The sequence below is a fragment of the Sinocyclocheilus rhinocerous genome, unplaced genomic scaffold, assembly GCF_001515625.1.
Source record: "Sinocyclocheilus rhinocerous isolate Xijiao unplaced genomic scaffold, SAMN03320098_v1.1 scaffold38, whole genome shotgun sequence".
In the NCBI taxonomy this organism is placed as follows: domain Eukaryota; kingdom Metazoa; phylum Chordata; class Actinopteri; order Cypriniformes; family Cyprinidae; genus Sinocyclocheilus; species Sinocyclocheilus rhinocerous.
This window is the reverse complement of record NW_015666482.1, coordinates 504211-517061: the sequence shown is the minus strand read 5'-3', so window position 1 is coordinate 517061 and position 12851 is coordinate 504211. Positions and strand designations below refer to the sequence as shown.

General features: G+C 35.3%; 1 protein-coding gene across 1 annotated transcript in view; it reads left to right on the top strand.

Moving 5' to 3' along the window:
- LOC107732269 (myelin regulatory factor-like) overlaps nt 1-12851 on the top strand; it is a 37930-nt gene that overhangs the window by 9027 nt on the left and 16052 nt on the right. The window contains exons 2-3 of the mRNA XM_016543543.1: nt 8583-8673; nt 8787-9068. Coding sequence (XP_016399029.1) covers nt 8583-8673; nt 8787-9068 — 373 coding nt within the window. The remainder of the gene's footprint in view (nt 1-8582; nt 8674-8786; nt 9069-12851) is intronic.

The window sequence follows — 12851 nt, the reverse complement described above, 5'->3', positions numbered from 1 at the left end:
AAATTTTGTTGTATGCATTTGTCATTTTTATTGAATTAAATTTTTTTTTTCATTTAAATGTTAAGTTTTGCAATTTTGTTGTATGCATTTGTCATTTTTATTTAATTTCTTAATTTTTTTAAATGTGTATAAGTAGTATTTATAAAGTTTTAGCTTTTAGTTTTGGATGTGTTTTTAGTTGTTTTAATACTACAATTGATTGCTTCTGTTGTCCTCATTTGTAAGTCGCTTTGGATAAAAGCGTCTGCTAAATATCGGCCATCTGCCACCCTGCTTTCCAAGATATCGGCATCGGCATTGGCTGTGAAAAAAACAATATCGGTCGACCACTAATTATAATAAATATGTAAATATCTTTAATTAAAAGTAACAATTAGTCATTAATGATACTGATTTAGGTTTCTCAATCTTTAAGCTCCCATAACGTGCTTCATTACTGAAAGTAATAACTTGCCATTTAAGTGAGTCAGATGTGGATTTAGTGAGTAAAAAATTATTCATCACACTGATTCAAACCAGTAAATCTTGAGCATGTTTCTTTTAAAGAATTAGTTTATGAGTCATTTGCATTGCTTGTGAATCAGATTACACTGGTTGTGTTTTTTGTTTTTGCATGCAGTTCTCCAGTTTCATTAAAACAGCACTAATAACATGTGTGGACCTTTTTATTTTTTGAAAATAGGACATGTAAACTCATGTGGCTGATCAGACCACACCAGATAATCTGGCTAGTGACTCGGCATGTTAGTAGAGATTAATCTGGGGTGCTGGGGTTAAAATTGGGCCGAGATATTGGCAGTGGTGAAGCGTGTGGGACTGTTACTATATTACACCCCTCTGAAAATGTGTCATTCCTTGAATTCCTCATTGTTACCCGACTTTTACATGTTTCCTTTTTCTGCTGACAGTATGAAGGCATTCAGTGCTCTTTAGCATTCTGTTGTTCCCTCTCTCGTGTTCTTGGGGAGTAGGTAAGCTGCTCAGGTTGGTTGGGGCGTTCAGTGCTGGTGGCCGACTAGAACTGTGTGTGGTGGCCTGGTACAGCTCTGTCTCATGACTGAGACCTAATCCTGCATTACAACACACACACACACACACACACACACACATTCACCGGCAAATGATAAGTATCGTTTTTTATTTCTCCTCTTTCCTACTACTTGTTTCGCTTCTGTTTTAGTTTTTATAACCATTTCTTACTATGTGTAAGTAAGTTGTTGTTTTTTAGCATTTGTGTTTGGCAGTGTTATTTTTTAGGATTACTGATAAACTACTGTCCTTTGATTTGTATTATTTGTATTTGTTATTTATTTTAAATTTAGTTAAATTATGTCTACATTTATTATGTCTGTATAGGTCTTTTATTAAGTTTTTAGTTTTATTTAATTTGAGTTATTTTAATGCTTCAACAAACTAAATGGAAATGAAATAATATATATATTGAATTTATACATGTGTATGTACATATACAGTATATATGTATGTGTGTGTGGTTGTACATACACATATATGTAGTTGTTTTTTTGGTGTTTGGCTTAGTGTTATGTTAGAATCATTATTATACTCTTAGTCTTATACCTTTTTTTCTTTAATATTTTGAATTGTTTTTAGCTTTATTTTTTGTTTTTCATTTAAATGTTAAGTTTTGAAATTTTGTTGTATGCATTTGTCATTTTTATTTAATTTCTTAATTTTTTTAAATGTGTATAAGTAGTATTTATAAAGTTTTAGCTTTTAGTTTTGGATGTGTTTTTAGTTGTTTTAATACTACAATTGATTGCTTCTGTTGTCCTCATTTGTAAGTCGCTTTGGATAAAAGCGTCTGCTAAATATCGGCCATCTGCCACCCTGCTTTCCAAGATATCGGCATCGGCATTGGCTGTGAAAAAAACAATATCGGTCGACCACTAATTATAATAAATATGTAAATATCTTTAATTAAAAGTAACAATTAGTCATTAATGATACTGATTTAGGTTTCTCAATCTTTAAGCTCCCATAACGTGCTTCATTACTGAAAGTAATAACTTGCCATTTAAGTGAGTCAGATGTGGATTTAGTGAGTAAAAAATTATTCATCACACTGATTCAAACCAGTAAATCTTGAGCATGTTTCTTTTAAAGAATTAGTTTATGAGTCATTTGCATTGCTTGTGAATCAGATTACACTGGTTGTGTTTTTTGTTTTTGCATGCAGTTCTCCAGTTTCATTAAAACAGCACTAATAACATGTGTGGACCTTTTTATTTTTTGAAAATAGGACATGTAAACTCATGTGGCTGATCAGACCACACCAGATAATCTGGCTAGTGACTCGGCATGTTAGTAGAGATTAATCTGGGGTGCTGGGGTTAAAATTGGGCCGAGATATTGGCAGTGGTGAAGCGTGTGGGACTGTTACTATATTACACCCCTCTGAAAATGTGTCATTCCTTGAATTCCTCATTGTTACCCGACTTTTACATGTTTCCTTTTTCTGCTGACAGTATGAAGGCATTCAGTGCTCTTTAGCATTCTGTTGTTCCCTCTCTCGTGTTCTTGGGGAGTAGGTAAGCTGCTCAGGTTGGTTGGGGCGTTCAGTGCTGGTGGCCGACTAGAACTGTGTGTGGTGGCCTGGTACAGCTCTGTCTCATGACTGAGACCTAATCCTGCATTACAACACACACACACACACACACACACACACACACATTCACGTAACCCTGGACCCGCCAACTGAGGTCCGAGATGGAAAGGTGTATGTTGTTTGGAGGGATATGAGAGACGTACTGGGTCATATACATACATCTTCAGTTTTGTAGGTTGTGTCCATCCTAAAACAAAATGCTGTGGCTTCGAGCAGGTACTGTCTCTCTTTCTCACACAGGTTTTCTTGTAGAGAATAATTTTTAGTGCCTTTTTTGATTGATTGTTGCTATTTACCTTTCACATTCCCAGACCTCATTCATTTGTCCGGTATGTATGTGTGTGCATGCGAGGTAGTGTATAAATGTGTGTATTTCTGTGTGAACACATTTTCATACGTGTGTTGTGTATTTAAGATTCAAGGTCAAGATTATTTTTAAGATTAATTATTAAGCTTTAGCATGTAGCCTATCCAGCAGTATTTGTACTAAAGGCATGAATGATTCTTAAAATTAAAATGAATCAAAATTCAAAATCAAATGATTCTTAAAATTTTTTAAATTAAGTGATTTGACTTGCGAATGCAATGAAAGATACGTTAAAGGAGGAACCCAAACCATTTAATATCATTTAAATGACTTGGTGGTGGGATCTTTTAAGGTAGTAAGCAACCACCCTAGCCACAGCATAGCAAAAACACTCTGAACACCTTAGAAACTCGATAGCAACCACCTTAGCATCATGTTGGCTTTTGGCCTACAAATTGACGTCACGTTTAAACAGTTGAAACCACGGTTATTATAGTTTACTCAAAATAAATCCATAAAAAAGTTGTTATTTGAAACAAACATTAACCGAAATAAAATATTAAAAAGTTTATTTACATTTTATTTCTAATTTTACTTTTGTTTTTGCATAATGAACTAAAATAACTAAAACTAAAATAAAAATTACTAAAATCCATATAAATATATTTAAAAAATAATAATAAAAATAAAAATTACAAAAAAAAACACACAACTAAATTGCCGAAACTTAAAAATTAGAATGTAAACAGGAAATACTGTATATAAGAACATAAACTAATTCAAAATATATGTGAAAACTGTAATAATATGTCAATGGTATTAAAATAACACTGGTTGAAACACAAAATGTCCAGTAGAAACATATTTTCATTTTTAGATTCTCTTGAGCTTGATGACAATATCTATCAAAGTTTTGTCTGATTTTACAGTTCTCTTATCAGGTCAATAATTGTGCAAATGTTTTCCTCTGTAACTGTGTGGATACTTAAATGAATGCTGTATTGTAGGGCATTCTGGGTAGTGTTTACCGTTTGATAATGTAATGGACTTCGCTCTATTATACTTTACTCTGGTGTGAATTAGAGCTTAATGATTAACATGTATAAGAAGTCACATACAATGATTAGTTTCACATGCCAACCCTCTACGCACACCTTGGCAATATAATCGCCATTGGCTAGTACATTTTTTTGTTTACTCGCCAGACTGATATACTATTTTACACACACACACACACACACACGTTTACTTAGCTATCTAAATGGGGACATTACATAGACTATTGTTTCTATATACAGATAGTTATACTACACTTTTTAACCTAAACCCACCCCTACCCCTCACAGAAAACGTTCTGCATTTTTACAGTTTCAAAAGTAAAAAAAAACTTTGTTTACTTTATTTTTATAACAGTTTTACAAATGAGGACATCCACAGGTTTTTGTCGATTTTGTCAGGTTTTGCTCACTTTTGGGTACAAATTTGTCCCCAAAATATGGTTAAGTAGGTACACACAAACACACACACACACATACACACACACACACATATGATTCCACCCAATCAGCTTATCTTTGTAAAATGGAACAGCTTCTTAAATAACTGAATGTGCACTCTTAACTTCAGCCAATCAAGCATAATAGTATGATATTATGATAATTAAGCACTATTTAATGATAGAACTAGTAGTGCTGGGTGGTATGACCAAAAATTGATATCACGGTATTTTTCAAAATTATACTGGTTTCGGTGGTGTTTAAGATATTGTTGGTCATAGGTAATAGTAATTATTTTCATGTTCATGAATATTAATCACGTTGTCAGCATTCGCTCGAACTGATTGCTGAAATCAAAACAGGGACGGTAATAGATGAGCTAAAACGTTTGGAGCATTTTTTTGTTCGTTAAATGTAAGTTTTTGTTTTTTTAAGGTAACGACCAAGCGGCCAGCGGCAATTGAGCGCATCCAAATAGTACAGATCGCTTGACGGAGAGCGAAACTCTCAAGCGCTCAGTTAGCGTGTTTATCGAGTGAAAATCTGTGTTGAACGCCTCTCACACACATACTGGCGTGTAAAATCTAAGAATTTATTAACCAATGGCTAATGTTAGACATTATTTAGTCGCCCAGAGTAAGATTTAGTCGCATATGCGAGTGATTTACTCGCAATGTAGAGGGTTGCATGCAGAGATGTAGAGAAACAGAGCATGTATGTATGTGTAGAGTGCAGAGGGAGGTAAAGAGAGATATGCATGGAGACGGAGGAAGGGATGTGTGGTATATTGTTGTCTGTGATTAATGAGCTCTCAAGGGAGCAGTTTTAGTTTGGCCCCTCAGTGATGCCAAATGCTTTAGTTCAGAATCATCAGTTCTTCATACAAAACCTTCTTGAAATGACAAACAGGAAACAAATCTAAAGCTTTTTCACAAAGTTCAGTTACAGTGTGTTATACTGTGATACAGTTACTGTAACAAACAAGTTTGGAGTCAGATTTTTTAATGTTTTTGAAAGAAGTCTCTTCTGCTCACCAAGGCTGCATTTATTTAATAAAAATACAGTAAACAGTAATATTGTGAAATAATATTACAATTTAAAATAACTGTTCAATAACTGTTGAATTTGAATATTGTTTTAAAATTTATTCCTGTGATGCGAAGCTGAATTTTCAGCATCATTACTCCTTCAGTCTTCTGTGTCACATGATCCTTCAGAAATCATTCTAATAATATGATTTTCTGCTGAAGAAACATTATTATTATCATATTGAAGTCAGTTAATGTTTTTGTGGAAACTGGTACATTTGACTGATTTAATGCATTGTTGCTGAATAAAAGTTTTAATAAAAAAAAAAAAAAGCACTGACTTCATATTTTTGAACAGTAGTGTAAATAGTACATATTTCTGAACATTATAAATATTAATATTCATTAATATTAATATCAGTTGCTTGTAGAGCTGAACTATCAGCTTCATAAATGTTTGAAGTTATTTATTGACATCACATTGAACTATCAACTTCATAAACTGAGTTTTGTTTAGTTTTGTTAAGCTGGACTGTGTTTGTTTGGTTGTGTTTAAATAAGCTTTGAATTGTTGTTTGAATTTGAAGAGTTGAGATGAGTTGAACTGTGGCATTTTGAGTTGATTTAGTAGTGTTTAAAAGATTGAAACAAGCACATGAAATTAATCTCTCTACATTGAACAAATATCAACTCATGTCAACACAAACTCAGCAGTAGTGAACAAGGAAAAAGGGTTGTGAGCTTGCAGAATTAACTCAATGTGAATTATTTCACAGTATAACAGGTGACAATACATGTTTAATGCTCTTCACAGAGCATGAGCACACATACACAAGTGGTCTGAACATGATCATTATTAAAAAAACATTTTATAAAACAGTACAAAGAATGCGTTTCTCATCTGTTTGTTAAAATCACCTTCTCTATTTTTTTGTCCAACAACAAGGCTCTCTCTGCTCTCTCTCTTGTCCTCTGCTCCCCCACTCTCGTTCCCGTCAGTCAATCTTGCAGCCGTTATCAGCACTGGCCTGACAGATTTAACGCAGGAGGATGGAAACATCTGGATCTTATTTAGTAAAATCATCCCTCTCCGTTTCTCTCTGCCCTGTTGGCACACTCATAAAACTATCCGAGCAGAGACCCCAACCGCTGCACCTCCAAACATTACGGCAGTGCTGGTTTTTCCTTGCAGAGCAGAATTTTCATCACCCCTTTTTTTATATATAGAAAAAATACATTTTTGGATTTTTATACTTAAAAAGTTAAGCACAGTTGCGATCACTCAAATGGCTTAAGGGAAGTGATTGCTTTGACTCTTGGTTTATATCTGGTGTAAACATACACCGACAGACTTATAAATAGATCAGTCTGAGTAAACTCACATCCACAGAATTGAACCATGACATTTCACAGGTGGATCAAACCTGTTCATTGGTCACAATGACAAGTTGTTTTGGGATATTTTGTGAGTCAGAATTGGGTTGGCTTTCTGCAAATGGTGCCGTCTAGGTCGGGATATCCACTGGGGCGGGATGTGAACCCTCTCCGGCTGTGGGAGGCTGATGGACCAGAGAGTTTTCCCAACACTAACACTGGAATTCTTCACATTCCGTCTTCGTTAGTGGCCTAATCTATCAAAGAGAGAGAGAGAGGGGTTTAGTGTGGGTCTCTACCTACTCGACTACACCGCCACCTGACCTTGGGCTGATTCCCCTCATCCTCTCCATCCTTTGCTGCCTTGCCTTGCTTTCTTTGTGTAATTTGTATATCTGTACCTGTTGTTGAAACTTGGACTTCAGTGATTGCATACATTCTTCAATTACATTTATGCATTTAGCAGGACTTTTTATACAAAGCAACTTGCAAAAGAGGAATAAAACTACTTTGTAATTTCAGTATCAGGATTTTAGGTTGTAATATGGTTGTATAAGGGAAAGTGTGTGTGTGTGTGTGTTAGTAATATATATATTATGTGGTGTATGATTTTTCGGTTTTCAGTTTTTAATCTTCTCTTCATTCTTCAATCATCCCTTCAGTCTTCATTTAAAAAGACCTGCAGTGTAACAAATCAGGACTCAAAATACATGTTCTTTTTTCTGCAGGCCTTGAGGGAAAAAATGCTATTTATTTATTGCATATATTGCAAAATATACAGCATGTTATTTACATTTACACCTAAGGAAAATAATACAACATTTGTATTTGTATTTTCATTAGTTTTTTATTTAATTGTTATTCATATTCATTTTCTTCTTTTTTTACAATAATAATGTTAAAATACATTAAATAAAAAAAATCAAATACAAAATTATTAATACAAATATTATATGGTTTGTTAAAGTTAAATAAATTTCATATGGGTTCATAATGTGCAATAATAGCTATAAATTATGCAAGGTATCATTTTTGACAAGTGCTTGTATTTGGTGTTGAATCTATTGCACAACTTGATAGACAACAAGTCATGTTCTGAAAATTATGTATATTATATATTTGTTGTATTTTTATTTTTTACCCAAAAAGCATGCACATACCCTTTTTTACATTTATTATACAATGCATAAAGAGAAAGATTATGCAAGAGATTATGCAAGAAAAGGTGCTTTATTTGGCTTGAGTGTGCAGGGTCAGTTGGCCTGGGTGAGAGTGACCTATTGCAGGTGTTGCAATGGAGTGATTACAGCAATGGGTCATGTGGTGGAGATTTGGTAAAGAGGTGGAGAAGGGGGCAGATGCATATAGAGGTATGGATGGGAGGATAGAGAAAAGCTATTTTCATGCACAATAAAAGAAAACTTTCTTCGTAAGTGACCTTCCTTTTGGAGTTTTTACCATTTGTATCGTGTCTATAACCTCCAAGACATTTATGTTTCCATGGACCTCATCTGTGATCCCTAGTTTGACCGTATGTCATCAGTCTGGCTGTTAAACAAGCAAACAAATGATCAGAAGTGTTGCAGGCAACACAAAACTGTCTGCTTCTTTTGTTGGAGTCTGAATGAGAGATGTTGTGAAACTGTTATTTTATCACTGTAGAAACGGTGCGTAGGAACACGATACTCATCCTCCTTTCTCACTCTCTTCTTCTACCTTTCTCTGTCTCTCTCCCTCTACTTCCATTGCAGGTCATGATATTAACAGCTCTTTGGAGCCAACAAACTTTGACACAAGTATCCTGGAGGAATACATCAGCAAAGAGGACGACAGCACTGACATGTGAGAATCTGGAAACAGCTTGTACCACTCAGTACACCAAATTTCTTCTGGTGATGTGCTTATTTTGATGATAATAAATCAAATCGGCTATCAGATGGTGATTTGTTTTTTAGTTGTTTCACAGAGGTCCACAGCACCCCGGGACCCCAGTATCCCTCGCCCCAGGCCGGGGCATCCTCTTCAGGGGGGGTAGGGTGTGGCGTGAGCCCCCCCATCCCCCTGCGCCAGGGCGCCGTCCCGTCTCTGCCCCAGCCCTTTCAGAACCCCTACCCGCCTCCACCGCCGCTGGGCCACCTCAGACACAACTACTCCTGCCTGGGGCAACAGCAAAGCCAAACACCCCAACACCAACAGCCACACGTCAAACCAGACCACCGCGGACAGTACGCACCGGGGTAAGAGAAACCGCATAGAGACCACATAAGGAGCAAATATGGCGAAATATGTCAACAGATGGATTTTTTCTATACTATGTATATACTATATATATAGTAGGGTTGTGATGGTGAGGAAATTTTCCCACCGGTTAATTGACGTGTGACAACACCGGTAATACGGTATCACCGTGGGGGCGGGGCGTTCCCTCTTTTCCTCGCTTTCCTTCGCTTTTAAATAGTTGTCCTTTGATTAATAGACATCACAGCAGCTGGTTATTTTGGGTGCGGTTTCTTTAAGAGCTGCCGCTGCTGAACGTGATCCGGATCTGACACGCATCATATTTTCTCTCAACTTTTTATAACTTTTTACCTTTTCTGACCCACTTCAGGTCTTAAAGTCTCAATTAATGAGCTGACTAATTAAATCGGGTGTGTTAGATGAGTGAGACAGTGCTGGGCTGCTCATTATTCACACTCATGCGCGGTGTTTATATATATATATATATATATATATATATATATATAATTTTTTTGAGCATTTTGCTGTATTTTTGCTCTTATGGCCACATGATCTAATGAGAAAAATCATAATTATTTAATGGGGTGGCGATTTTGTATGAATTTATACAATGTTATTTGAATGGAAACATACAGATGTTTAGAAAAAAAGAAAGGCATGAAGGTCTACCCCTAAACCTAAGCAGATTGTATGAAAACGTACAAATTCATAGAATAATTTTATATATATTATTTTACAACAAATTTTCATGATGTTATTCCAAGTAATTAAAGTAAATAAAAACTACAAGTATTTATTATTATTATTAATTATTTCATTTTATTTTATTTTAACATTTCAATTTAGATTAGCGTTAGATTGTTTAAAATATTAATAATGATTTATTTATTTATTTATTTATATAATTTTAATTCATCCTGCAGACGGATTGGAAGTTTGCTGAAGGCTCTGAGAAAGAGGCCGCAAAAACATAAAAATTCATATGTATTAGACACCAATTCACAATAGCATAAAATAGTTATAAATTGTCAAGGGCACAATAGCACATTTTCATCAAAATAAGAATCATAGTACAGTATATCAAATTTGAGTGGAATAGTTTCAAACAGATCATGAAAAAACATTTTCAATTCTTATGAATTAGTACACTTTGATTTGTATATAAAGTGTATGATTTTTGGAAAAAGCGTAAGCATGAACATCCACCCTTAAATCTAACCATCAGTGGGGCATAAGTGGATCATATGAAAAGATACAAATTCATACAAATTAGCCACCAATTCACAATAACGTAAAATAGTTACAAATTGCCGTGAACAGAACAAATTGCAGTTTCAGAATCATAGTACGTCAAATCTGAGTGACATTTCACAGGACTGGTCACGAAAGTAATGCGAAACGTAACTATTTTTCAAGGTGGTAATTTTGTATGAATTTGTAGGATGTGATTTGTACGGTACTTAAGCGCATGATATTAAAAAAAAAGTATGTTCACCCCTAAACCTATTTGGCAGTGGGCCGTAAGCAGATTGTACAAAAATCTACGAATTCATACGAGTTAGCCACTAATTTGCGATAATGTAAAATAGTTACGAATCACTATGAGCTTGTGTTGATACATTCAATATACGCAATAATGCAGTTTCATCACAATTTCAGAATCATAGTACGTCAAATAGTAAGCCACACTCCTTTGATATGCCCCGCCTCTTCATTCCATATGACCTCAGATAACCCTCCGGAGCTCAGATAAAGGCTGAGTAAAACAGACGGAGGAGTGAACTGGGAATAACACTGAGACACAGCGGGTCAGGCCTGATAACCTATGAGTAGTTTTGCAATCACTAATGCTGTTTTATAATGTTGACCAAAAGGAGGCAGCAGGTATGCTGTTAGTGAGCTTTCTGATGGGTTTCTAACTAAAACATGAGTCTTGTTGAGGAGAGCTGTACTGTTACTAAGTGATCAAATGAAGAGTTTGGCTCCAAAACACGATAAACGCCTTTTTTTTTTTTTTTTTGAGTTTCCGCCAAAATCAGTATTGTATCTGGTCGGTATTGAAAAGTCCATTTTTAATTTTACGCAAAATGCGATATCTGCCGTGTTATAGGCCTTTATCACAGTCCGCGTGTCGTCACATCCGGCTCCGATCAAATGACAGTAGTTTATCAGTAATCCTAAAAATAACAACTTATTTACACATAGTAAGAAATGGTTATAAAAACTGAAACAGAAGCGAAACAAGTAGTAGGAAAGAGGAAAAATAAAAAGCGATACTTATTATAAGCGATATTATTATATTATAAGCGATACTTACTTACGATTAGTAGCGTAAAGGAATCTCGGCCTGCTTTATTGTCAATGGACAGACGCCAGTTTTGTGAAGAAAATTAAACTAATTTAGTTTAGTTGAACATTGACGCAATAAACGTCAATGTTAAAACTGCGTATTTATACTGATTCCATACCATGTATCATGTCATCCTTCATTTTAATGTGCAACATTAGCCTATCTGAGCGACGCGACTGTCGGCGCTGCCAGTGTTGCCAGTCAGATTAATGAAGAGCACGCAGCTCAATTAACTGCCAGAGGAATACTCAGACTGATTTAATTTTATTTTTAATATGATTTTGTTTATTTTTGCATTATATTTATTGCGATTAATCTCCCGTTCTTTTTCACAGTGTAATGACATTCAATCGTTGCACGCAATCACGGAGAATATAACTCGATTAAGATGATCAAACTTATTTTTAATTATCGTCTATGGTCTGGAAATATTTCTTTATTTTAACAACTTCAATTTGATGCAATTGAGATTGCATAATAAAATCAGCGCGTTAAAAAAATTTGAGCATTATGTTTAATACAACAAATTTGCCCTAAACCTTTAAATTAATCCTTCTATACAGCCTTTAGTCATAATTAATGTTTTAAGCGTTGGCAAATTCTAATGCTTATTAATGTGATATGTTGTTTGTATAGTTTTCTCGCTGTTCTGAAATGAAATAAGGTGATCAGACTGTGAAGAATTGCCTATACACATACAGTATGGCTCGCGCACACTCCTGTTTAAGTCACTAAACACGCATCGGGATATCGTGACAACATATTCCTTAGTTTCATAATACTCAATTAATTGATGTAAACTGAAATTGGTGTCTTTAGAAGACGTGTATGTGCTGAATTCTACATAAATAATCCACAACAATGCCGTGCTATGGGCACAGCCATTGATAGAGGCTGCAGCGGAAGTTCTTTTACGCTACTATTTGAATCTTCTGCTTTTCAAACTCGGAAGTGTGATAAAGGCCTATTCTGTCATGTTTTCTCCCTATATTTCCAAACCGCGACAAACGCCAGTCTCCCTTCTCTGCAGAATGCGATACATCCGCTCAACCAATCACAGCGCACCATTCCACGCATTGTAAAGAGTAACTGACAAGCTACACAGATGAATCGCCTTCGATTGTGAATGCGATATTGCGTAGCTTGTCAGTGATCTACGGCTCTGTGTATTAAATGCCGCTCCATCTGAAAGCAGGTGATGGAGATTTACTACTAATCACAGAACCAGCTTAACTGACGAGATGCGCTTGACAATCACATGCAATTTATTGTGCAGCCCTAAAAAAAATTATAATTTTTACGGCATTGATGAACCTGTGGTGGTTTCTGCGGTGGGGAAGAAACGTAAGCTATTAATAAGATTAGTATTGACCAAGTTCAGGGGCTGTCATATGTGGATCAACTTACTTTGTTGTGTATTTACAACAGTTTC